This window comes from Odocoileus virginianus, chromosome 30 (assembly GCF_023699985.2).
Source record: "Odocoileus virginianus isolate 20LAN1187 ecotype Illinois chromosome 30, Ovbor_1.2, whole genome shotgun sequence".
Taxonomy (NCBI): Eukaryota; Metazoa; Chordata; class Mammalia; order Artiodactyla; family Cervidae; genus Odocoileus; species Odocoileus virginianus.
Genome location: NC_069703.1, coordinates 28,589,049 through 28,614,081, shown reverse-complemented (window position 1 = coordinate 28,614,081; position 25,033 = coordinate 28,589,049). Strand labels below are relative to the sequence as shown.

At 52.8% G+C, this 25,033-nt stretch overlaps 2 protein-coding genes across 5 annotated transcripts in view; one reads left to right on the top strand and one right to left on the bottom strand.

Moving 5' to 3' along the window:
• Nucleotides 1–287: 287 nt before the first annotated feature.
• SZRD1 (SUZ RNA binding domain containing 1) lies at nucleotides 288–23,680 on the bottom strand. Of its 4 annotated transcripts, none has more exons than XM_020877969.2 (4): nucleotides 23,576–23,680; nucleotides 6,124–6,173; nucleotides 4,326–4,580; nucleotides 288–3,346 (listed from the first exon to the last, which is right to left on the bottom strand). In XM_020877969.2, the coding sequence occupies exons 1-4, from the start codon at nucleotides 23,624–23,626 to the stop codon at nucleotides 3,244–3,246; spliced, it is 459 nt and encodes a 152-aa protein (XP_020733628.1). In that variant the 5' UTR covers nucleotides 23,627–23,680; the 3' UTR covers nucleotides 288–3,243. The 4 variants fall into 4 exon arrangements, with proteins under 4 accessions (XP_020733628.1, XP_020733629.1, XP_020733631.1 ...); XM_020877970.2 differs by having other exon boundaries at nucleotides 4,326–4,577; XM_020877972.2 differs by lacking the exon at nucleotides 6,124–6,173.
• Nucleotides 23,681–24,141: 461 nt separating this feature from the next.
• FBXO42 (F-box protein 42) overlaps nucleotides 24,142–25,033 on the top strand; it is a 115,286-nt gene continuing 114,394 nt past the window's right edge. Inside the window, exon 1 of the mRNA XM_020877955.2 lies at nucleotides 24,142–24,864. The gene's annotated coding sequence lies outside the window, so the exon portion shown is untranslated. The remainder of the gene's footprint in view (nucleotides 24,865–25,033) is intronic.

Sequence of the window (25,033 nt, the reverse complement as noted above, 5' to 3'; positions counted from 1 at the left end):
TGGGAAAGACCCAGGCCTCTCACACAGGCAGACCCCATGGAGAGGTGGCTGGTGGGGTGGGGAGGCCCGCAGGGGGCTGAGCCGTGCTCTCCCGAACAGAGACCCAGGACCCAGGGGGTCTCCTTCCCTGGGAGTTGATGGGTTTGGGTTCTTGGCCTGAATTCACACGTCACCCCAGTCCTGTCCTCAGAGAGGCCCTCCCTGGGACTGAGCAGAGCGCTCCCAGCGGTTAAACACACAGCCACAGCGAAAGGTGAGAAGGTCAGAGACTGAAATGAGGACAAGGCTTTGACAAGTTTAAAACATGTATTTAAAATACAATTTATAAAATGCCTCATCTGCTGACTCAGGAGCCCGCGGTGCGGGGTGGGGTGGGCATGCCCACCGGACCGGCAGAGCAGGACGGCAGGGGGCAGGCTCCCTCCCGGGCCCCCCTGTTCAGACACCCGAGGGGCCCGCGTGCACCCCAGGGGCCGCATGGCCGAAAACAGGACCCCGGAGGCTTCCAGAGTCTCTGCCTACCGGGGAGGCCGGGGCAGCCCTGCCGGCCCGTCCCTGAGCAGAGTGTCCCCAGGCGGGGCGAGCAGGGGAGGGCGGGGCGGGGCCCTGGAGGGGCTGAGGGGAGCAGATCGGGTGTTGCCTCCTGCCTGCAGGTGGGGAGCACCCTGACTGAGTGGGCGGAGAAGGGCGGGTCACCAGGCCCAGACCCCCAGCTCCTTTGGTTATAGGCTGACATCAGAGTAGTGGCTCATGGGAAGCAGTTAGCTGGGAGGTCTGAGGCCTGGCTCAGGGGTGAGGGGGGAGCTGGGGAAGGGGACAGAACCACGGAGGCAGATCAGGGGCAGCAGCCTCAGGTTTCTGCCCCCCTCACCCCTCCTGGGTTTTCCAAGCCAAAGCCTGCAGCTTACTTAAAAAAAAAAAAAAAAAAGCACTTAAGGAAAGTTACAGACAACTACAAAAAAAAAAAAAAAACCCCACAAACACACGGAAATCCAAACCGTTCTCCCATCTCCCCTCCCACCTCCCCCCAACACAAGAGTTTCCTGTTTCATTTCGTTTAAGTTTTGTCTGTCACCTCTCTGTCTGGGGAGCCAGGGTAGACTGCGGGGTGGGTGGGGGCAGGCACGCAGCGGGCAGAGCCCATCTTTGGCCGGAGGGAGCGGGAGCGGCAGGCCCCACGACCCCCTCGATCCAGACACCCGTCAGCCGGCCTCCTGGGCTCCCGCCAGGAAGAGGGGAGCGAGAGCAGGTGGTCCCCACAGTGGGGCCCTCAGCACCTCTGGCCTTTCTACCTGCCGACCTTTGTACCTTCTCCAGCTGAAAAGCAGTCTCATCTTGGGCCAGAAACCACTGTCACGTGAGGGATGGACACTGTCCGTCTCGGACGCAGAAACCTGGTCTGGGCCGTGGAGATAGCAGCAGCCTTCCCCCCCTGCCCACCCCTCAGAACAGCCTGTGCTGGCACTCAGCACGCTGCAGGCTCTCACTGAAGCTGGGTCCAGCTCTCTGCACACACCACTTCCGGGCTCCACTCAGTGGTAAGCCCGTGCTGTGGACTAGCTGCTGACTCGGCTGGCAGCCAACCTCCCCTCCTAAGGGGCAGACGCAATGGGCCAAGGCTTGCTGGGCCCCACTGACATCCCCACAGGGTGAGGTGAGGGCAAGCGGACAAAAGGCAGGAGCGAGCCTGCAAGACCTGGCCCGCCACTGTGGCCGGTACAAGCTGCCCCAACCACAAACGTCACAGCACCCTTTCCAAAACTCATCTGCCGAGCAGGCAGGCCGTCTGGCTGGCTGAGGGATGCCAGGTGCAGTGCAACGGGACAGCTCAGAAAGCCTGAAAGGGGCCAGATGGTACACACGGCTGCTCTGGGCGGAGCCCTCTAAGCCTCTTCCACCTCAAAGAGCCAAAGCCAGTCTCCAGGCTTTAAGGACAGAGGGTAAACTGCCTTCACTCAAGGCCCTTGCTCTGGAAAAAAGGGGTGGAGGGTAGTCTAGGCACAGGGGGAACCAGTCTGTCATTACCAACCTTTGCAATGCACAGCTTGTTTTTCCCCAAACGTACTCAGAATGGTTTGCTCCTAAGGTAGTGATTTCACAAGGGAAATGTCCTGGGTACAGTTACCAAGCCGAAGCCATAGACAGCAATGGCACCCCACAGACACGTGAGTTATTTCTAAGTCCTGCTGGAGCGGGAAAGTCCACCTATGTTCTGACCACACTCAGCAGGAGGCTCAGAGTCCTGGAGTCAGACTCTCTCCTGGCTTTCCTTGTGCTGACAGCAAAACACAGAGCAAGTCTCGCAGCCCTTATTCCCACAGCCTGGAGTGCAACCTCACTCCCTGCCTTCTTCCAGAAGCAGTAAGCCTGGCTGGTAGGGAACCACCCTGAGGGGTTTTGGAAGGGGAAGTCTGTTCACTTTCTCCATCTCCCAAAATACTAGAGGTGAGGGGTTGGCACCCTCCCCAGGCTCTCGGAGCCTACAGAGCTAGCCCAGTCTGCAGGCAGGGCGCGGAGGCCCTGGGCCGTAGCTGGGGGAGGGGGGTATAGGCATGGGTGCTCGTCTGTCCTGGGGGCTGCAGAGGCTGGCCCCGTCGGGGCGGCAGTAGGAACACAGAAGCTAAGCTCACCAGAGTCCTATTGGTTAATGTTTCCGGCGAATTTCCCAGAAACACTTTTAAGTAGACTACCAAACTATCCTTTCTCAATTAAAAATTCATTAAACTGCTAAAACCTCTCCCATGCACTTTTTTTTTTTTTTTTGCAAATCAAATATTTGTATAAACAAAAATAGGAAGGAAAGAAAAAAAAAGGATATTTTCCCATGGAACTTGCTTTTAAGTGATGAAGACACGCACTTGAGGGTGGTGGACGGGAGTTCTCATCTGCGTTTTGAAATCCCAAATTAATGAGCATGATAAACTGTTATTGCTGGCACTGGCTTCACCCCAAGTGGCCAAGGGGCACTGCCTGACTCTCTACTCGAGTCCCTGGGGGGGTCCCCCAACCCTCCTCTAACGCCCACCCTTCCCCTTTCCATTGACTGGGGACAGCCCTTGCAGACACGCCAATCGCAGTGGGAAGAGGGGGAGGGAGGTCACAGTGCACAGGGGTCAAGGTCACAGTGGGCGGAGCAAAGGGGGTCACAGTGCAAGTCAGTCGGTCGCTCCCTCTGCTCAAGTCCAGCGGTCTGCCCCGGCAGTGCGGCCTGCAGCGGGCGGCGGCATCCTTGGCAGCCCGCGTTTATCTGCGCTGTTTGAAGCCTTGGGACCCATCGGGACCCAGAGGCTGTCTGATCACATTGTTGGGCTGCCGGCTGTCTTCCGGCTGGGAGATCCGGGTTGGCCTGAAAGAAGACCAGAGGGAGGCCTGAGAAAGGGCAAAGGAGAGGCCCCCAGATCTTAAAGTCAACTCCTGCGTCTGGGGTGGAGGCCAGTGGCTCCCGGCTGACCCTGGCCCCATAAGCCTACTTCTCTAGCGAGCAGACTCGGCGCACCTCCAAGCTGGGAAGCCCGGAGAGCAGATGGGGAGGACAGTCCCTGCTTGCGAGCGTCCGCAGCACTCTGGAGGCGGGGGGCGTGCCCCAGGGCCCGTGCTGTCCAGGGGCAGCGACAGTGGCCACGGAGAGCACGTGTCCGGCAGACCTTCGGGGGCCAGGCTCCCCAGAGGCCGGGCTGAGGCTAAGACCTCTGACCAAGACTCAGCAGGGACCCTGCCCCGCCCCGCCACTCCTCCGAGCTAACTCTAGGACTGTGAAGAGCTGGAAGAGGATGGACTTCTACTTTGCCAAATGAAGGCTCAGAGGAGAGAAAACGGAAGTCCGTCAGAATAATGAAGGCACAGAAGTGCGGCACAGATTAGAACGCCAAGCCTCCGAACACCCCCTCCCTCCCAGAGAGGCTTCTCTAGTTAGGAGGAGGGTGTTCTAACAAACACTGCTTTGCCGGGAGTCGACAAACGTACGTAACGCAACCTCTAGGGCTGCAGAGGCAAAAAAGCCACGAGTAAAAAATTCACAAAAACATCAGAGTGGGCCATGTGAGACCCAGAAGATAGCATCCGCAACTCACTTGTCATTTAATCGTTCAATAAATGGATGAGAAAAAAAATAAATAAGTGGACGAGGCAGGCGATCATCATCCCGTTTCTCAGATGAGACGGTGAGGACACAGAGGGTTAGGTAGGTCTAAGCGAAGCAGAAGGAAGCGATGGAGGTGCGCTTGAAACCGGCCAAGGTAACTGGAACCCGTGCCATCCACCCCTGAGCGCACAGCCCCGTCCCGCCCCGCAGGCCACACTCCTACCCCCCGGGGGGCGGCACTCACCGGTCAAGGATGGGCTTCTCCTGCTCCTCCTCTGGGCTGGCGCTGCCGAGGATCCGCTTCCGGGCCTCCGCGTACTCTGCCTCCCGCTGCGCCAGGGACTTGACCGGGAGGGCCGGCCTGCTGGCGGAGTTGGGGCCGCTGACCACACCGTTGCTGGTGGGCCTCTTGAGGATGCGGATCTGTGGAGGGGGGCCCGTGGGAAGGCTATCGTCCTGAATCACAATGGGCACTTTGGGAGGAGATTTGGATTTCCTGCTGACGAAGAGCAAACACAGCCTCAGAAGTCCTGTCCGCGATGATGGAGTACCCAGTGCGCCCCCGCGACTATCCCCCAACAAGCCTATTCATTAGTCTCTGGCCGCTGACCAGACACTGAAATTCTCAGTCAGGAAGGGTTTCGCCAAAGAGCAAGCCTGCCTATTAAGCTCACACAGCCCCAGGTCTGCTTCCCAGGCCGAACCCCAGGCGAGGGGGTGGGGGAACACCAGCTCACTCTGAGACTTCTCTCCTCGTGATCATCACAGTCACAACCACCAGTCTGGCCCCTGTGGCAAAACATCTCTTGTCCAGAATCCATCGGCCTCAGTTAGAAACCTCAGCTTCCCTACGCAGACCAGAATGTAACAGGCTGGTAGGTGGGAGTCCCTTAGCTTGAGGGTCGGCAAAGCATTCCCTCCCAGTCAAGGTCCCAACATGCCTCAGACCCAGGCTCCGGGGGGCCTGCCCCACTGCCCTGACCGGCATCGAGACGGGATTGGCCACACGGCCCGGTCTTCTGCTGAGGGGCCTGGGCCTCCGGGACCCTGGCGGCCCCTTGGGAAGAGGTCCCGAGCAGAGCCCCTCCCGCCCCGCAGCAGGGCTCTCCGGTCTGCTGGACGCTGCGGCCCGGGATGATGGAGACCGCGCCTGGCAGCGCTCCAAGGAAAGGCACTGCCCAGGGCCGGGGGTGCACGGCGGGCGGGGCAGACGCCAGGGAAGAGATGAGAGCCAGTGGAGGGGAAGGGCCACGAGGACTCTCCCCGAGCGGTCACCGAGCTCCTCCTCAGGACCAAAGAGCCCCAGGGGCCTGCCTTCAGGGCCCTGTGGTCAGGAGGGGTCGTGATGGGGGGGGGGGGCTGCCACCGCGGGGCCTGGAGCGGGTCTGGGAGGCCAGGGCGGGTGGCCAGGCGCGCAGACAGACAGGGAGCCAGCGCTCTGCTCCGAGAGGCGGGGGGCCAGGAAGCCAGCGGGCGGACAGGCCCCGAGGCCCCCAGGGACAACTAGGTAAGCCTGCAGAGCCCTCTCCTCCTCCCCGCGGGACGCTGACAGGCCAGCAGGGCCAAGACAGACCGCTCCAGTCAACCTGCGCCTGCTCCGCAAACCCACTCCCGCTGCTGCCTGAGTGGGGAGAGCGGTCCTGACAGGCCCTGACGAACTCCCGAGAACCTCTTCCTCCCGACGCCCTCGTGGCGCCCTGAGCCGCCCGCCGTGCAGGGCCCAGCGAACGTGCCTGCCCGAGCGCCTTGTGTCACAGAGAAGGAGAGTGGCGTCTAGGAGCCAGCGAGCCCCACACCGCAGTCGCCTCCGCGCCCAGCCCTGACCTGGCACCACCCCCTCTGCAGGCCGCCTCACAGGGGCCCACTGACAGCACGCAGGTGGCCACTCCAGCCTCACTCCCACAGCCGCCGTGTCTGACCCTAAAGGAAGAGCTTGCTGCCCACGAGCCTGACCTGCCACACCTAACGGCCAGCTGGAGACGCCACTGGCTGCCCAGCACTCACGGCAGAGCGCGAGCCCTCAGACCAGACAGCAGCCTTACCTCTCCTTTTGTGTGATCTTCAGTTTTTTTTCCAACCGTCTGTCTATTTCCTAGAGGAAAAAAATGTATATAAAAAGTGGAAAAAAATCTCTCTTAAATAAAAACTTATGTCTTTATTTTCAGAGCTAAGGGCAGCGTCCTCTATGACCAGGGACGAGTGTGTCCTTAGAAGTCGTGGGTGCAGCCCTCCCTTCACGAGCCTCTGGGGCGTGGGGCCCTGACTCCCTGCAGGTTTGTCCCCCTCCATCCCCGAGGCTGCGGTGAGTTCTAGAACGCATCCTTCAGCTGGGGTCTCTGCACAGCCGCCAACCTGTCCTTCAAAGAGCCACTCACATTAACTCTCCACACATGAGCCTGCCTGTGTCACGTGCCCACTGAAGACGCTTCAACTGCTGGCCGGGCCGGTCCAAGCCCTAAGCGTGCCTGCCGCACACACGTCTTAAGCTCCTGTTCCTGTCACACCAGCCACAGCAAAACCAAGCCGGCCCACCCCGCAGCCTGCCGGTCTGCCTGCCTCCAGTCTCCACCCCTTGTAAACTCCCAGGTGTCCTGCCAAACACAGCTTGAGCGGCCGCCCCTCCTCTCTGAAGTCTCCTCTGTGCCCATACATGTCATCACCTGCTCCACAGACACACACTCTCCCTTCATGAGCCCATGTAGCACATATTTTACAATTTTTTTTTCACTTGTATGGACTAGAACTCTTGAGACTAGCACCGAGCAAAAGGCCTGGAACAGAAGAGAAGCCGACCATCTGTGCAGCCGGATGGGAGGCGGAGTCCTCGAGCCTCAGCAGCAGGACCTGCAGGCTGCCTCCAGAGCCCGGGGTGCGAGTCTGCCCGCACGGGACAGGGAAGGGGCGCCCAGCACGGCCCAGGCTCCAGGCTCCTCAGCAGCAGGACCTGCAGGCTGCCTCCAGAGCCCGGGGTGCGAGTCTGCCCGCGCGGGACAGGGAAGGGGCGCCCAGCACGGCCCAGGCTCCGGGCTCCTCAGCAGCAGGACCTGCAGGCTGCCTCCAGAGCCCGGGGTGCGAGTCTGCCCGCGCGGGACAGGGAAGGGGCGCCCAGCACGGCCCAGGCTCCGGGCTCCTCAGCAGCAGGACCTGCAGGCTGCCTCCAGAGCCCGGGGTGCGAGTCTGCCCGCGCAGGACAGGGAAGGGGCGCCCAGCACGGCCCAGGCTCCAGGCTCCTCAGCAGCAGGACCTGCAGGCTGCCTCCAGAGCCCGGGGTGCGAGTCTGCCCGCGCGGGACAGGGAAGGGGCGCCCAGCACGGCCCAGGCTCCGGGTTCCTCAGCTGCAGGACCTGCAGGCTGCCTCCAGGGCCTGGGGTGTGAGTCTGCCCGCGTGGGACAGGGAAGGGGCGCCCAGCACGGCCCAGGCTCTGGGCTCCTCAGCTGCCCCGTGTGTTCTCAAAACACATCCCATTCAACCGTGTTCAGGGAGGGCAAGACCACCTAGCTGCTGGACAGGGGCGTCATCACACGCAAAATTACGCACTGGTTCTCAACCCGGTACGTGACTTTGGTACGTGTGGCCACGTCTGGAGACGTTTTTCAGGTGTCACTACTGGAGGGGAGGTGTGCTGGCATCCAGTGGGCTAAAATGCCCATCAGGATCCCACTAAAATCCTACAGCGCACAGAACAGCCTCACAGCAAAGAATCATCTACACCTAAAGGTCAACAATGGCAAGGCTGAGAAATCCTGACCTACTTAAGATGGATGGGATTTTGAAAGGACTCTAGTACTTGCAAAATGTTAAGAACGATGGCCTTAGTGAAGTTTTTGAAATATTTTTTTCAAATACTTCAGAGCCCAGAGCTAGTTTTCACAAATTATGTCCTGAAACATAGTTGATGGCTATAGTTCAAGCTGGTTAACTGTATTGTTCAAATCTTCTACAATCTTATTGATTTGTTTGAGCTATAGACTAAAGAAAAAATCAATAATTATTCCTTTTAGTACATTAAAGCTTACCATTGTGAAGTAACAATCTCTACCTTAAAATCTATTATTTCACACTAATAAAGCTATGCCAGTTTTGTTTTGGTTGATATCACCTGGAATATGTTTTTCCCCCTCTTCTACTTCCTTCCAAGTCCTTATTTTTGTTTCCTGTAAACAATATGAAGCTAGCCTAATGATATGAATCTGAATCTAAATGGAATCTGACACTGATATGACTGATGCTGAGTTGTCTTTAACATGCTTTGTTTTTATAAAAGACTCAAACTATATTTAAGCAAGCATAACAAACTGTATTCTGAGGGCACCCCCAACTCTCTGGAGGGGCTAGGAAGCCACAAGAATGAAACCTCTTACTCAAGCTTGGAACACAAGCTGGTGCCTATGGCTGTCTAATGCTGAACAGAAATGGTGTCCAGAGGGTTAAGACAATGAGCTAGATGTTGTCTGTGAGCACACAGACAAGCACTCAAAGAAAATCTATGCCTACAGCACACTCGGTAATGTAATAATTCTAAATTTCAGGATTAATGACAGTGGTACTGCCCGAGTAAACAGTATGTTTCATGTTAGACTAACGCCCACCAACTTTTAAGGGCTTTTTGCAAATAACTTGCAGCTTTAAAGTTTGTGTCATTTTGCTACAATCTGAAAATGAGACTTCTTATTCAAGTTCCTCCATCATTAATGCAAGGTTTTACACCTGCGGGATTTACATGTCTTCAAACGGGTCAGATCAAATGCCTCCAGAGGCGGGCAAGCACCCAAACTCCCTCTGAAGGGAGCACAGTGGCAAGGGGAGGAGGCTCCAAGGGGCCAAGGGGCATGTGTCCCCTGCAGGCAGACAGCCTCGCCCCGGGAGACTGAAGCTGCTGCTTCAGTTTGATGGGGAAGCTCTAAATTTTTAAACTTCATTACAAGAACTCTTGCTTTTATATTGCTGTGAGGGCCAAATAAAAGGCAACTGGACCTAATAATAGGTTAGTGGGTTTTTTAAAAGCACTATGGGAAACACACGTTGCGGTGACTGCATCTGAGAGCGCCCATGCAGGTTTCCTCTCAGGAGGGCACGGCGTGCCCTTCTTTCTCCAGGGCGCGGGGGAGACAGGGAAGCTGCCCAGGCCCAGCAAGCAAGGCCTGGTGGGGGAGAGCCCTTCAGGAGGGTGTGCGGGGTGGGGGGGAGGCAGAGCCTAGTGGGCAGATACCCTCAGGAGGGTGTGTGCAGAGGCAGGGCCTGGAGGTGACCCCATCAGGAGGGTGTGCGGGGAGGCAGGGGAGAGCCCCTCAGGAGGGTGTGTGCAGAGGCAGGGCCTCAGGGCTGCCATGCACCTTCCCAAACACTCCCTTCCGGTCGCACCGACCCCGGGTGAGACAATGCGGCTTTTCTCTCTCGGTCAGATGAGGGAAAGGTGCTCAGAGAGGTTACAGAGGCCCCCAGGGCCACAGCGCAGCACGTCGTCAAGGCAGCCCCAAAACTAAGGCCTTTGGAGGTCCACCCCGCGCTCCCGCCCCCAACACCGCTCAACCCCCTGGGAAAGCCAGTGGACACCGAGCCCCACTTCCTCCCAGCCCCTGGATCCTACTCTGCCCCCAGACCCCACGAACTAATACTCGCATTACTCCCCACGACCTCGGGCAGGACAGTTTATTGGGGTTGAGGAGGAACTCGTCCCGCAGCGGGGAGGACAAGCTCTGGTGCCAACAGCCCTGGTGCAAAGTGGGCCCCGGCCACCTTGGGCTGGCCTGCTGCAGCCCAGCGCGCCCAGGGCTGTCTGCAGGAGGCGGGCGCCCTGCCAGCAGCTGGAAGAGGCCCTGCGTCTCCTGCTGGAGTCTGTCCAGGTGTCATGAGTCAGTCCATCCTCTCCTTGGACAGGCCCTTGCAATCAATCCACTCTCTGACCCGGGCTCTGAGGAGCTGGACCCAGTGGAAACTCTCCTACAGGGCACTCTACAAGGAGAACGCCGGTCTCCTCCAGAGAGGCAACAGCTGAAGGAATTCCATCGGCTGCATAAGGCCTAGTGTGGCCCCAACAAGGAATCCAGCTAGCTAAGGGCACCTTCCTCTTCCACAGGGATGCACACAGGCCTGAAAGGCCCAGCCCCCACGGCTAGTGAGAGAAACCCACAAGCTCAGTGCTGGAACGCGACTCCGAGAGAGGAAGGGTCACCAGGGCACAAGGCAAGTGTTAGGGCATAAGTAATCACAGGTGAGGGGCTAAGAAAGTTCTATTTCCCATGGCTTCTCCTTCCAGAAAAGCTCTTTATTTGTTGTCAAGTAACACTGAACAGACTCCAGAAGATGATGCTCTGTGCCTCCTCTCTCTGGGTCAAAATCCTAAGCAGGAGATCTGCTGTCACCAAGCACAGGTGTCACTTCACCGCTACAAAATGAGGTCCGTGCTGCCTGGTCTGCAAGAAGAAGCAAACCCGAAAGCAAGCAGCCTAGGTCGGGGAGTCACGAAGAACCACCGTGGGCAGCAAGGTGCTTCTGGACAGGCTGGTCCTTACGAGAGACAGAAGGGAGGTCACCGCCACAAGATGAGTGCAATGAGACATCAAGGCCTGCAAATTCAACACACCCGAGAAAGGCGCACAGCTGCACTGGCTGCTGAGGCCCTCAGTCTTGCAATGAATGTGCTCATGTGAACCTCCAGCAGAAAGCTGGGGGTGGACGCACAGGAGCGGAAGGAGACACCGTGAACAGTCTCCACTGTGACACAGCCATGACCTTCTAAAGGAACGGAGGGTCAGGATGCGTGTGCATGGCAAGCAGACTACAGGGAGAGCCCCGCTCCTGTGACACAAAGGTGGACAAGAGAAAAGAGAAACGAGAGAAGGGAAGAGGTGAGGAAAGAGGAGAGGAGAGAGACAGACTCTTCTGGGCCTTGGTGCAAAGTGCAGTAAGGACAGCATCGTTACAGCGTACTGTTGCAAAAAAACAGACTTTACCACTTCACCTAGGAATGGCGAAGCGGATTCACACTAGCCACACTCACAGCAGACAAAGTGAACAAACCCGAATCCTGACCTGTTACCTGGGGTGTGTGTCTGTGTCTAGTTCTTTCTGGAGCCTGGCCTGCGGCTGCCAGCCTCCCAAGGCCCCCCTCACTCGCCCCGGGGTCAGAGGACGGGCCGGGCCACTCCACCACAGCACCCCTCTCTCTGATGACCCAAACCCAGACCCTCTGATCACCAGGCAGCCGACACAACTTCCAAGAATCCAAGTGATCTCATTACCGAATGGAGGTCTAAGAGGTCTTGGCTCTGACTTAGGAAGCAACATCAGCAACAGTTACTATCTAAGTGACTTTTTGAGCACAATGTGTCTCTCTGTCAGTTGCCATTTCAGAAGTTGGTATTTTCTGATTCTCCTCTCAAATTCAAGGCGGAATGACTGATCTTGGGCTCCCTGTGAACTGCTATGGCCCACAGGCTCATGCAGCCTCCTCCAGCTCTCCCAAATTGGGAACCACATATCTGCAAGTAGACCCTGGGGGCAGCCTCCCCAGCAAGGCACCTGTGTCTCCACACCACACACCTGGGGGAAGTCGCCTCCTCCCACAACGGCCTCAGTTTCATTTAGGGATAAAACAAAAATAACTCGCGGGTAGTTGCCGTTCAGTCGCTGAGTTGCATCTGACACCAGGGATGGCAGCACACCAGCCTCTCTGTCCCTCACCGTCTCCCAGACTTTGTTCAAACCCACGTCCATTGAGACGGTCATTCCATCCAACCATCTCATCCTCTGTCGTCCCCTTTTCCTCCTGCCCTCAATCTTTCCCAGTATCAGGGTCTTTTCCAATGAGTCAGCTCTTCACATCAGGTGGCCAAAGGATTGGAGCTTCAGCTTCACCATCAGTCCTTCCAGTGAATATTCAGGGTTGATTTAAGATTACCTGGTTTCACGGGTGGAACCAGCAAAATATGGTCTAAAGCCAGAGAGAAAGGTCTCCATAACTTTTAAAGCACACCCCTGGCTATTTCAAGCCCAGATGTGCAATGCACAGAAGCTTTTCCTAACAACCTTCACATCAACTTTAGTAACGGCGCTTCGTCCCTGCCTCTCTCCCCACGTCGCTGGCACAGAGGTGACGCGGTCCTGCTCTGGGGGCTGGCCGGCTCCAGTGCTTCTGCTAACCCCATCCCCTGGCTCGCTCCCGGAAGGAGGGCACCCACAGTCGCCTCCCCCAGGTCTGACTTCACAGCGATGCTTCAGGATCCCTGACAGGTTCAATAACAATAATAACTCCTGAGCAAACACAATTGGGTAAATCGGAAAGAGCAAAAGGCAGAATTCAGAAGTTGAGAGACAAAGAAGAGCTGTGCAGTGCCACGAAGCAGTCAGCTGCCTCTTTAACACAGACTCGGGTTGGCCTGTTTGAAGGTTCTGTTGCCCACCAGGCATTCCGCCTTCCTGTTGCTCCCACAGCAAGGTAAGACATTCCACTTTAATTATGTGGGTCACTGTAGGGCAAAGGATAAAGTTCTAAAGCTCCCTCCCTAAGGAAATCTTTGGTGACTTGGTACATCACTTTGGTGATGTATCTCAAGGCCATTTTCCTTTTGCTTCACTGTGATCAAAAACAAAAAAAAGCTGGAGACAAGCATTTACGGAAAACCTGCTCTCAAGCAGGAGATGCGCTAGCAGCTGGAGACGGAGATGAGCAAGGCAGTCCCTGCTGACAGGGAGCGCCTAGCCAGGCAGAGGCAGAGGTGTACAAACACTGTTGGGAGAGAGTGAGAAGCCCGGGAGAGCTGCAGAAACTTAAAGGAGAAGAGACGTCAGGGAGAAAGAGTGACAGTGAGAATAGGGGGAAAGAAAAGAAGGGACCCCAAAGAAAGACACTTCTTAAATAGGGACATTCAAATCTAGAAAGGCATCTGATAATGGACCCATCTCTGTAACCTTAGATTAGGTTTAGAAAGTCATCTGAGATCACTTCAGCTGCAGCCAGCAATGGTTCTTATTAGTTGGTATCAATACTCCTCAAAAAGCTGCTGTGGAAAATCAGCTGTAACTCCTAGGGTCAGCAGGATACGAACTGGAAGAAGTCAGGGGCACCAGAGAACCAGAGGGCTCTGGGGTGGTATGCAGTAAAGACCAAACAGTTTCCATTTGTTTGGAAGGGACACCCACTTCCTGCTTTCTTTTCCAAGTTTGGTAGAGCATTCCGGATACCTCTGCGCCTGCCCAGAAAGAGGGAATCCTTCGGGCACACTCTCCTCTGCATTAGATCCAGCTGGACCACTCAGCGCACAGTGGTGACTGCCGTATGTGGCTGGTATGCATTTGACATGTGGCCAGTCCAAACTGAGACGTGCTTTAAGTGCCAAAGACACAGCTGACGTCCCAGTCTTAGTTAAAAAAAAAAGTGTAACATAGCTCTTTAATATATTTTCAATATTGTTTATATGTTGATTTGATACTACTTTGTATATATTGAATTAAAAACATTAATTTCATGTGTCTGTTTATACTTCAGGATACTTCTGTTGGATAACACTGCTTTAGACCTAACCTTAGAATGACATGTATCCCTCTTGTCCACTACATCTGTCAGCAACTAGTGACTGAGTGCCTCAAGGACCCAAGAGGCATGGTGTTTAGTGATGTGCAAAACCCACTCTGGTGGGTCCTATTTGTCTCAGCATAAAGCAACTAGCGCTCACTCAGTGCCCAGTGTCTGGCTCAGGCCACGCTCTGGGGGACATCCTCCACCTCACTTCAATTCAGCTCTCTGAGCTCTGCTGTCCCTCCGAAGCCATTCTCCTCAGAGCTGCCAACAGCCTGCAGGGGCGCTACGTTTACTGGTGAGTCCCAAACCTCTTAACTCAGCACTCTCAGTGCTCCTTCCTTGCAGCATTTTTAAAGTTGAAGTAAGCTTTTATAAATAGAATGGATAAACCATTTTCTTTACTCAGCCTCCCAGACATTATGCTCCTGGTAGTTCCCTCTCACACTTTGTATTTGATTTCTTCTAAAACAAGATAGGTTCCTCCTCTTCTCCCGATCCTTTGAGGTTGGAGAGTCTGCCCCTTCTGTTTCCAGGTTGGCTTATTAAGTGACCTCATCTAGATCCACAGCTTTAAAATCATTCATATACACAGTCCCACTTGGATTTCAAAAGGTACCTCAGCCTACTGTGTCCAAAACCAACTCTTGATTTTATCCCGTCACCCAAACCTGTTCCTCTCACCCCATTTCAGCAAGTCCAGTCTTCCAGGGCTCAGGCCAGACCCTGGACTCACCTCTGAGGCCTCTTCACACCCACATCAGCAGATCTTGTTGGTTCTATTTTCAAAATGTATGCTGAATTTTCTCAATACTTCTGCTGCTGTGACCATCTTGGTTTTAATTACCAACAGTATCCTGGTCTCTGTGCTTCCATTCTTGCCCCTATAGTTTATTCTGCAGAGCAGCCAGAATGATCTTTTCACTCAGGGATAACTTTATTTAACTCTTATCACCAGGCAGGGTAGACTTTATTAATCTAATTTCACAATGAGGAAAACAAAGCTGAAAGAAAGAAAGTAAAGAAAGTGAAGTCGCTCAGTCGTGTCCAACTCTTTGTGACCCCGTGGACTGTAGACCGCCAGGCTCCTCTGTCCATGGGATTCTCCAGGCAAGAATACTGGAGTGGGTTGCTATTTCCTTCTCCAGGGGATCTTCCCAACCCAGGGATCGAACCCGGGTCTCCCGCGTTGCAGGCAGACCCTTTATACTCTGAGCCACCAGGGAAGCCCCAAAGGTAGTGATCAAACACACAAATTTTTTTTTTTTCAAACACAAATTTTAAGGCAAGATAAAAATGTAAACAGAAGCTTCCCCTGTCCGTCGGGTCTCCCCCCTCCCCCCAGCGTGCACTGCTTGCCTGCATATGCACTAACCAGACCTTCTCAAAGGTAGAATGCCTGCTCAACCATGGCCATCCCTGTTTCCTCCTGGCATCAGGCATGTAACTCCTTAGAAGACAATACTCCTTTCTCAATCGTGGAAGGGGTCAAAATGACCCACCACTTGCCTTGGTAGGTACAGACATCTCTGGGGAACTTTATGTATCATGCCAATATATTGATTCTCTTAAACACAGGGACTGCTGCAGAACAAACAGGTCAGACATCGTGGGGAGATACTGGACCACACCTAATGGAAGTTCTCAGCTTAAATACTTACTTACGACCTTGCTACTTGTATTCTACCTGTTTTATAAGATTATCATTTTTTTTTAGATTATCATTTTTTAAACTACCAAATGCATGACTGACCCTTCAATACAGTTAATGATGACAAGGTCACTTGAGACAACTGATCAAAGATATAGTTCTGTAAGATTAATGACTGTAATAGCCTAACCCTAGATATAGGAAGAAGCAACTAGAGGGAACCATTTCCTGGACCATAACAGATTAGTAAGTCAGGCAGTCCAGAGGTTTTTGGTTACTGTTAACACGGCTGAGTCCAATAGCACATTAAATGGCCTAATAACAAAATCTTCACCTGACCTGGAAATGAGCATTCCAAGTACTCCAGGACAAATTGGTCATAAAATGCCTCCCACACCTTGGCTGAAATTAAGATGGAAAGCAAAAGGGATTGTTCAGTAAACAATGTCAGCCACCACCCTGTTCTACAAGAACCAAGCCGTTAGGCACTGCAATCACTGACCTTCAACACCCTTGGAAAGAACGCAAGGCAGAGATCAGGATGAGGCACTGTGCTCTGGGGAAAAGGGCAGAACTGATCCTCAGACAGTTACCTATCTTCAGGAGAAAATTTTATGGACCCAGCTTCTCCCATCTTCCCATGCGTGAGAAAAGCACCAAAACCATCACTAAGGTACCTGTTCCTCGAGAATGGCAGTGACCGACAGAGCCATGTGCCCGAATCACACATGCCCCTCACCATGTCACACGCCAACTGGCCTCCCCCTCCCCTCTCTGACGCTCTCTCAGAGCTCTATGAGACTCTCTGACTGCAGTCTTCAGGTTGGCGAGGGTGACACTCTCCACTAGGTCATCAGTAAACTGTTCACTGACAGTAGCTAGTGACCTGCCCCAGACCACACCTGGCATGTGAGCCCTGAGCCTAGACTCCTGATCTTTCTCCTGCCATGGATGGAGAAAGTGGGTCACTGACTATCAAAGGCAACCTATCCTTTCTTGGTACTTTTTACAATGAAGACAGCAAGGCTTCTCTCCCAAAGGAACTATTAGACCTACAGACTCTGGGGGACGGAGCAAAATCTCTATTACTCCCCCACAACACCAGGTTTTATTCAAACACGCAAAGGCACCTTCAGCACAGATTAGTCAGAATCATGGCACTCAGCAGGGGCAAGAAACACAGTGCTTCCAGGCCAAGCCAATAGAGCAGGCAGGACAACAGGGAACAAGACAGGGAGGTAACAGGGTGGGGCTGTGGAGAGGAATCAGGACCCGGGGAAAGGCATTTGGATCCAACATTCAAAATGCAAAGTGGGTCCCAAAGCAGTCCACAGGATATAGGTTACCTGAGGCCATCAACGTGAACTACAGATACAGGGGGCCTGAGAGAGAGGAGCTGTTCCATTTTCCCAAGATATCTGAGCACATTATTCACTTTCTCTCTCTCCAGAGGCTTGGCCAGATGTTAAAAAGTTATTTCCCATTTATAATGAAGATTTCAAGGCACTCCCTGGTGGTCTAGTGGTTAGGACTTGATGCTTTCACTGCTGAGGGCCTGGGTTCAATCCCTGGTCGGAGAACCCACAAGCATCGAAGCACAGCTCAAAAAAAGAAAAAAAAAGAAACAAAAAAAAGACTTCAACCAGCATCTCACAGTCACTGTTCTTAGCATTACAACTAACAACAGGATTCTTTCTGGCTCTTGAGCACTGAGTTCAAGTTTCTCAGATACACAAAATGCATTAGCTCATCATCCAGGCTACAGAAGCAGGAGGTCAATCCCAGGCAAAAGAAATACACAACTGCAAAGGAACCAGGAACTAAACACCTTAAAGCACTTAACTAGTCAGTTCTCTGCCACGGTGAACTGACTGTCCAGGAAGGTCCTGAAGTCTGGGCTCAGGGTGCCAGCAGCCTCAGCGGGGACCGCCTATGTGAGCTCCCGTCCCGCACACGCCACTGGGTCACAGGGACAGAGGGGACAGCGAACGCAAAGTGCGCTCTGCCTGCCCCGCAAGGCGCCCTCAGGAGGCTACCTGAGGAGTGGGGAGCCCTGCCAGGAATGGCCAGTGGATGTGGGAGTTCACAGGCTTACAGGCACTGTTCACCAGTGAGACATGCAGCTCAGCAGCAGGAACAGGACAGACGGCTGGAGGGTCACAGGTGCTTTTCTAATCCAAGAAGGCCAGAGCACAGGGGCTGGACACGCGGCTCTCCAGGTCTACGAAGAGCGACGCCAGTCCTGGCCTTTCCAGACTCTAGTCATAACTGTCCCGCGCAGTCTCATCTAAGGACCACATCCCTGAAAAATGCCATTTTAACTGCATTTTAATAATGTTTACTATTCCTTTTAGAAAGGAAAGACTGTTTCCTGTGTTCATTTTGTAAAGGAAAGTGTTTCGGGTGTTGGGAGAGGATGACTTACTGTGAGGGACATTTTAAAACGTCTTGCCCTCAGGGATAAGACTCTCTGTGTGCACAGAGACCACTGTGCGGATTTGTTGCTAACTTCTGTGGCTGCTGGCTTTAATCTTTATCCTGCACAGAGCTGAACTGGCTGGTAAGGAGAAGGATGTCCGGTGGAGGCGAGCAGAGTTTAGAAACCACTTGGGAAGAGCAATCTTTATACTAACCGCTTAAGAAAAACCAATTTCATTCTCTATTTTGGCCACAGATACAAGTAGCTAAACTTGATCCCCTAGGAAACCAACAAGTCCATAGCTATCATGACAGGAAAAGAATTTCTATTTCCGTGGAAAGTGTGCAGGAAAGAACCCACTCCACCTTGTGAAGGCCAGCTACTTGATACAGCCTTAAACTGACGTGAACTGTGGGGGCCGCTGCAGCACAGAGAGGAAAACAGGAAAAAGGGGCTAGCTCCAAGGAGACTGGAGTCACCAGATCCAGACAACAGTGCCTCTTCTCCGGAAGGATTTTACCAAAGCTTCAGAAAGATACACAGTTCTGTCCTGTTGCAGAAGGAAAAGCAACTTTCCAAATTCCAACCCACAGCAACCACGGCAGCTCTCTTGTACACCCTGAGCACGCTGCGAACAAAACCCCCATGCAGCCTCAAAGGAGAGCGCTGCGCAGTCACGAGTGAAAAGCTATTCTTCTTCTGAAATCACAGTGAAACATCCTTTTTCCAGAGTCCCAGGCACAGACTCCTCAGCAGAATCTTGTCTCAACTAGCCAACCACTTTATAGAAGACATCAGTCCCTCGAGCTCAGTCTTTCCATAAGGCCCAGAAACAGCTTAGCAGAGGCTCCTTTGGCCACAGTACCCCTGGATTTGTGCTCTCTGATACCACAAACCTTAAACGCCTTCTTTACTGTAAGACAGACAGAAGGAAATCAGCACCAGGTAGCCCCCAAATAACTAGTGTTTGCCCCCCATCCACACCCAGTGTACACCCTCTGTGATGACAGCAATTTCAGCAGCACTGAAGACCCACAGTGAGGCAGGCAGCCTTGCTTCAGGGAGAATGGTCTCTTCTCTAAAGAAAGCTAAGCAAATCAAAGCTCTCTTCTTTTAAATTAAAATCTAACCATGGGGACTTTCCTGGTGGCCCAGTGTTGAAGAAGCCACCTTCCAATGCAGGGGACGTGGGTTCGATCCCTGGTCAGGGAACGAAGCTCCCACACGCTGCAGGGCACTTGAGCCCACAGGCCACAGCAAGAGAAGCCGGGGCATGGCAGCCACTGAGCCCGCTTCCAGGACGAGAAGCCCCTGCTCCTCAACTAGAGAAAGCACACACACAGTCTAAACAACAACAAGTACAAAACTCACTCCTCTCCAAAAAACAAAACAGCCTCCAACACTCTTCTTTGCTTTCAGGACAAAGTCCAAGCTCTCCAGAACCTTGTACAAGGAGGCTCTTCCAGATTGCCCCTGTATACCTCTCGGGCCTCATCTCTTTCCAATCCGTCCTGCCAATGCCCCACCCTCCAGCCAGAAGGAAATACCTGTAGCTCTCCTAATGCTGCACATTCTTCTCTCACTGCCTCCTTGCCTATGAGTGCACTGGTTCTACTCTACCTGTCCTCCCAGACTTACTAGTGCTTAATTCAACTGGGCCTTGGAATCTTACTTTGGGCATCACCTTCCCTATAAGACTGTCTCTGATCCCAGGCCCAGGACCCCGTCTATACCTCTCCCAAAGAAAGTGCTGCCTCCCTGTCTCCTCAACGGACTGTGCCTGGGACCTGGAACACAGCAAGTATCCCATGCTTACTGACACCTTACTAAGACTCACATATCACATGATGTCCCTGAAGCGCTAATGTTCAGATGACTGGCTCTAAGAGAGTAGAAAGTAAACATAAATTCTTAGTCCAGAAGACCACTGTCCTTGAACTTAAGATACACTTTCTTCCAATTAGCTACATGACTTGCCCTTACAAAAAAGAATAAAAGGCAACTTCTGAGATGCAACAAAATGAGAATGCTTGATATTAACTACCAGTTCAATTCCATTTATGTACCATCATCCTTCCCCTAGGACTGGGTTAGCTCATTGCCAATAAGATGGAGTAAGCTGTATCTTTTTTGAGTGTCTAAACAAGTGAATATAAAGCTTCAGTCAAACAATTAGAAATCTGAACCCGTGTCCATTAACCAGCTTTTAGAAATGTTTTGATTTTTAAACTTTTTCCCTTCTCCCTTTTCTTTCTCTAACTTCTATCCCATGCTTGCATGGTAGTAACTAATCAGTACCAGATATCTTAAGAATGTAACCTCTGATAACATCAGTGATGCAGAAGTCTAAGCTGTTTTCAGAATGAGATGACCTCTGCAGGTTCCACATCCGGACCACCAGGTCACAGACCACTGGGTAGGAGGCATAGACAGCCTGGCTCCTGGAATGATGATTAGGAAGTATCACAACAGAATGAGTAACACCAGCTTCCCCTCTCTTTCCTTTAGAAACTCCTGACTAGGGAATTCCCTGGCAGTCCAGGGGCTGGGACTCTGCGCTCTGACCATGGAGGGCTGGGGTTGAATCCCTGCTTGGGAAACCAAGACCCCACAAGCCACGAGGCACTGCCAAAACAAGACAAACAACCCTCCTGTCTAAAAACCATGTGGTGTGGACCTGAGACTTGTCTCCCACTTCCCTGCTTGGTGCCTTGCAATCAAGTCTTAATTCTGTTGCAAACACCTTACTTTGCTGCAGTCTGGGAACATCAGCTCTTTTCATATCGAGCAAACTGTTAACCTGATTTGGGGGGAAATATGACGATTACAAAATGCACTATTTGTCCTCAAAATGTGCTTAAGATAAGGACACAAAGAGTCTGAATCAACATTAACTCAATTCTACAGTTTCATTTCTCCCAAAGGCAGTATATTTTTAAAGAATCACTTCGCTGATGGAATATAAGTCACATTTGTTAAATTGTCTTTTTTTTGAGGCTGCAACTCCTTGGGAGAATAGGTAAAGGGACAATTTTATATCAGGTAAGTGTTCACTATACTAACTAAAAGCAAAAAGCAATCTATTTACAGAATATTTGAGATGTTTCTCAAAGTCAGTCTTCCCCCAAAGGACACAATAGAACTTGATACTGAGTGTTCTGAAAATAAACCGGAAACAATGATCTCAGATGTACTGACAAATAAGAAAGAAATTCTAGCACGATGGCAAAATTCTTTGTGGTGTCGGAGAATAGGAATCACCAAAAGCCTCTACTTTCAAGGATTAGAACCCTAGATTACATAAAGCTTAAATGCTCATGTTTAGAATGAGTCAACCCCCATTTGCTAGCCTCGCCATCCCAGTTTTTTATTTTGGCAAGGGGAGATGTGTGTGTGTGTAATTTAACTCTCATTACTGTATCGCAGTTGAGAGACAGGGTAACCTGAAGCTAAGACTTTTACATACTCAGCTGGCTACATCTGAGAAACACTGTATAGTCAGTTTCCCTATGATACAGACATCACAACTCATCCTCTCCTTCAAAAGTGCACATTTACAAGACTCTTTTCATAAAGAATTTCATAATTCACAAAGGGAATCAGATTCAAGGGAACCTTCAAGGATAAGCCCAAAGCAAACATATTAAAAATAAAAGTCAGCGCCCAACTCCCAAACTGTCCATAGATCTCCAGGTGGGAGGCAGCAGAATTCGAGAGAAAGAATCCAGATTCGGAGTCAGAAAGGTCAAATCCCAGCTTCCGGATTACTATCTGCGTGACCTTGAACCAGACAGGTTTCCCTAAATCTCAGTTTCCTTACTTATTATCCTGTAGAGGATAATACCTCTACAGGGTGTTTCAATTAAATAAAAGCTATATAAAGGAACTTGCATTTTGGCAGTACTGCTTATGATGTCAGTGTGACAAGGTTGGGCTCCATTTCTGTACCTGGCACTTATTAAGGGTTTAGTACAAAAAATACTGGATGAGCACCAGAAAGATCCAAGCTGGATCTGACATCTCTGGTGTCCATCTATAAAATTGAGAGTGGGCTAGTTTATCCCTAAGCCCTCTACTGGTTCTCAAAAACTAAAGCAATCCTCAAAATTCTGGACCCTACATTCATTTTTTTGTTCATTTTCTTTTTTAACATGAGAAACTCCTGTACCTTTGAAACAGGTGAGGAAAAACAAAGAAAGGACAAGATTCTCAAGAAACTTTTCATTTGAGTCACATTCAAATTGTAGGCCAAGCTCTTTCACAGGGAGCGACAGGAGGGGTTCTGAATGATTCACTCACATTCGTAGGCAGTAAACGCCTCTACCGGAGATTGTGAATTCTCTGGCACAAACTCGCTGCTGAGCACGCTGTCTAGCACAGAGCAGGCACTCCAAACTGCTTGCTGAACGAATAAATACCCGGCTGGCTGACACCTGCTGCTCCCCATAAAAATCTTTCCATTGCTCTCCTTACTCAAGTCAAAATTCAAGAAAGATGGTATAAGAATTGAACTCAATACCTTCTGAACGAGTTAATTCTTCAAACCCTCAATTATGCTAGGTGAGAAACAAACACCCTGAGAGATGCTGAACCACCACGGGGAGAAACTTCAAGGCCAAAGGTCCAACATTAAGGGAACGCTAAGGGCGAGGGCCCGTCTCTCAGCCTGCTGAAGGGCCGACAAGCACCCTCAAAGGCGCTCGGGGGAGGGGGAAGCCAGCTCCTGTCGTTCTACCCGGCTTCCCGCCTAGCTCCGTAAAGAATCTGCCTGTAACACAGGAGGAGCCTGGTAGGCTACAGTCCATGGGATCGCAAAGACCCGGGCTCGATCCCTGGGTAGGGAAGATCCCCTGGAGAAGGAAATGGCAACCCACTAACCCTAACTCATGGACAGAGGAGCCTGGGGTCGCAAGAGTCGGACACGACTGAGCCACACTCGGCTCTCCACGCCCTATTCCCGATAAACAGAGCTCCAGGGGGAAGAACAGACACGAACACGAACACGAGAGCCCAAAAACACCTCCACACCTTCACCAGGGTCACCACGGAATCACACACTCTGAAAATGCTAAATTAAACACGAACCAAGTCGAACTGGCTGCTCCAGCTAGGGATAAACTATCTTCGCACAGCTTGCGGAGGCAAACAAAAGCCCCCGAAGCAAAGAGCCGAACGGTCCATTCCCCCTCCCAGCCCGGACAGCGGCTGCCTCACGCACCGCGCCCCCGCTCCCGGCGGTCACTCTTCGAGGTCCTCCCGGGGCTCGCGCCCGCGGGAGAGGGGCTGCCGCCGAGGCTTTTGGCGGTTCTGGCGGGGTCCCCGGAACACCGGCCTGCCCCGGGCGCTCAGAGTAAAACTGAAAGAGGAAAAAAGCCCTGACTCGCCCACCGTGGCGGACGGCACAAAGCAGCGGGCACTTTGGCAGAGTCGAGGGTCCAGAAATGACTCCGTTTCCTCCCGCTCTTCTCCGGGGCCCCGCCTGCCGCCCCGGAGCGCGCACCCCTCCCCACACGGTGCGTCGCTCCCCATCAGAGCACATGAACTTTAAAATGGTGCTCTGGGCGCGGGGTGGGGGGGTCCGACGGGGAGATGAAGACCCGTAGGAGCCCGGGGCGGGCCGGCGGGCGCCCGGCAGAGAGGCCCCGGGCGGCGGGTGGGGCGCCCCGGCGCTCCGCACGTCGGCCCGGGGGTAGCGGGGGAATGAGGCACCGAGGTGAAGGGAGAAATGGAACGCGGCCCCTTTAAGAGGCCTTCGCGGCGCTCGGGGGCCAGGGGCCTCTCCTTCATCCCTGGCCCGGCGTGTGGGGCCCTTCCTCGGGGAGAACCATCCCCAGACCCGCTTCCCGGAGGCTTCCCTCACGCCAGGTCCCGCCCGGCCCAGCCCCGGGGCGGCGGCTCCTCCTTACCCCGCTGTCTGCCGCCTCCTCCCAGCTTTCAGCGACCTCCTCATCTTCCATCTTACTCGCCGCTTTCCCTCCTCCCCCACCCCTCCGTGCGCCTGCGCCCTGAAGCGCGTCTCTGTCGCGGGCGCCTGCACGCAGAGCTTTGCTCAATGAACCCCGCCCCCTGCCCAGGCCGGAAGAGGCTCCGGTCCAAGGCCCACGATCCTCGGGGAAGTCATCTTGAAAGAGGGCAGAGAAATCAGAAGGTTGCCATTTTTCTTAAGGGCAACGTGTACTGATTGGGAGTCCCTGTGAAGTCATCGTCTTGAGTACGGGAAGTGTGTTCTTTGAAACCATATTTTCTAAGGGCAAACAATTTACTTTTTTTAAAGTTATAGTTTTCATAACTTGCAGATTATGTTTTTTTCAAAACTCTGAAACCATTTTTACACCTCAAAGAATGAAGCAGGAAGTAAAACACTGACCAGTTTAAGCTGGTTTTGACTCTTTAAATAGGCTATTTATTAATCAAACTTTGGAGAAGGAAATGGCAATCCACTCCAATATTCTTGCTTGGAAAATCCCGTGGACGGAGGAGCCTGGTAGGCTACAGTCCATGGTATCGCAAAGAGTCGGACACGACTGAGCGACTTCACGTAATCAAACCTTGAGTGTTTATAGAGACAGTATTGCGCATGTGCAAGACGGGAACCCGTGTTTCCAGGATGACCACCGAACCAAGAATCTTCAGTCTAGGGAACCCAAACAATAGAAGTGGTTGCCATCGGACCCCTTAACCAGGTGAAGCAAGAAGTCCTTCAGTAAGAAAAATCCGACTTCGGTCTGCCCTAGTACCTTGTTAACCATATATGGACTGCTTTGAAAACTAGCCAATCAGCTTGTGCCAAGTTTGAATTTTCCCTAACTCCTTCAATTTTGCCCCAAACCGCGGCGCGGAGAGACAGGTTTCAGCCCAGTTTCCTGTCTCCTGGCTGGTCGACCTCGCAACAAAGCTCTTTCTTTTCTCGAAAGCTGGTGCCATTGTATTTGCTTCTATGCGCCCCAGGCAGTGAGCCCTTCCTCCACAAGAATTTTTGGCGATCGCAAACGGACTAAAGCCGTGTGGTCGTCTGGCTGAGGCCCTGTAGCTCCGGGCTGGGTGTAGGTCCTCGCCACCGACCCTGAATGGACACCTAGACGCGATTTGTCTAGAGGTTCGGCTGTCGGGTTGCTGCTTCCAGCCGCAGAGGCGCTCCAGGCTCCTCCGCGCTCCTTTCACTTTTGGGGAAAGAAACAGCTCCTGGATCTTTTGGGTGAGTAACCTCGTAAAAACACGCTTGTGCCCAAATTGTCTATTAACAGCATCAGGATTATGGGTTAGCGTCCCACTCTAAGGGAGACTGTATAAAAGGTTACAGCGCCTGCGGAGAACGGAGATTCAGTTGCCGGTCTTGGAACTAAGATCCCAGGAGCCGGCCAAAA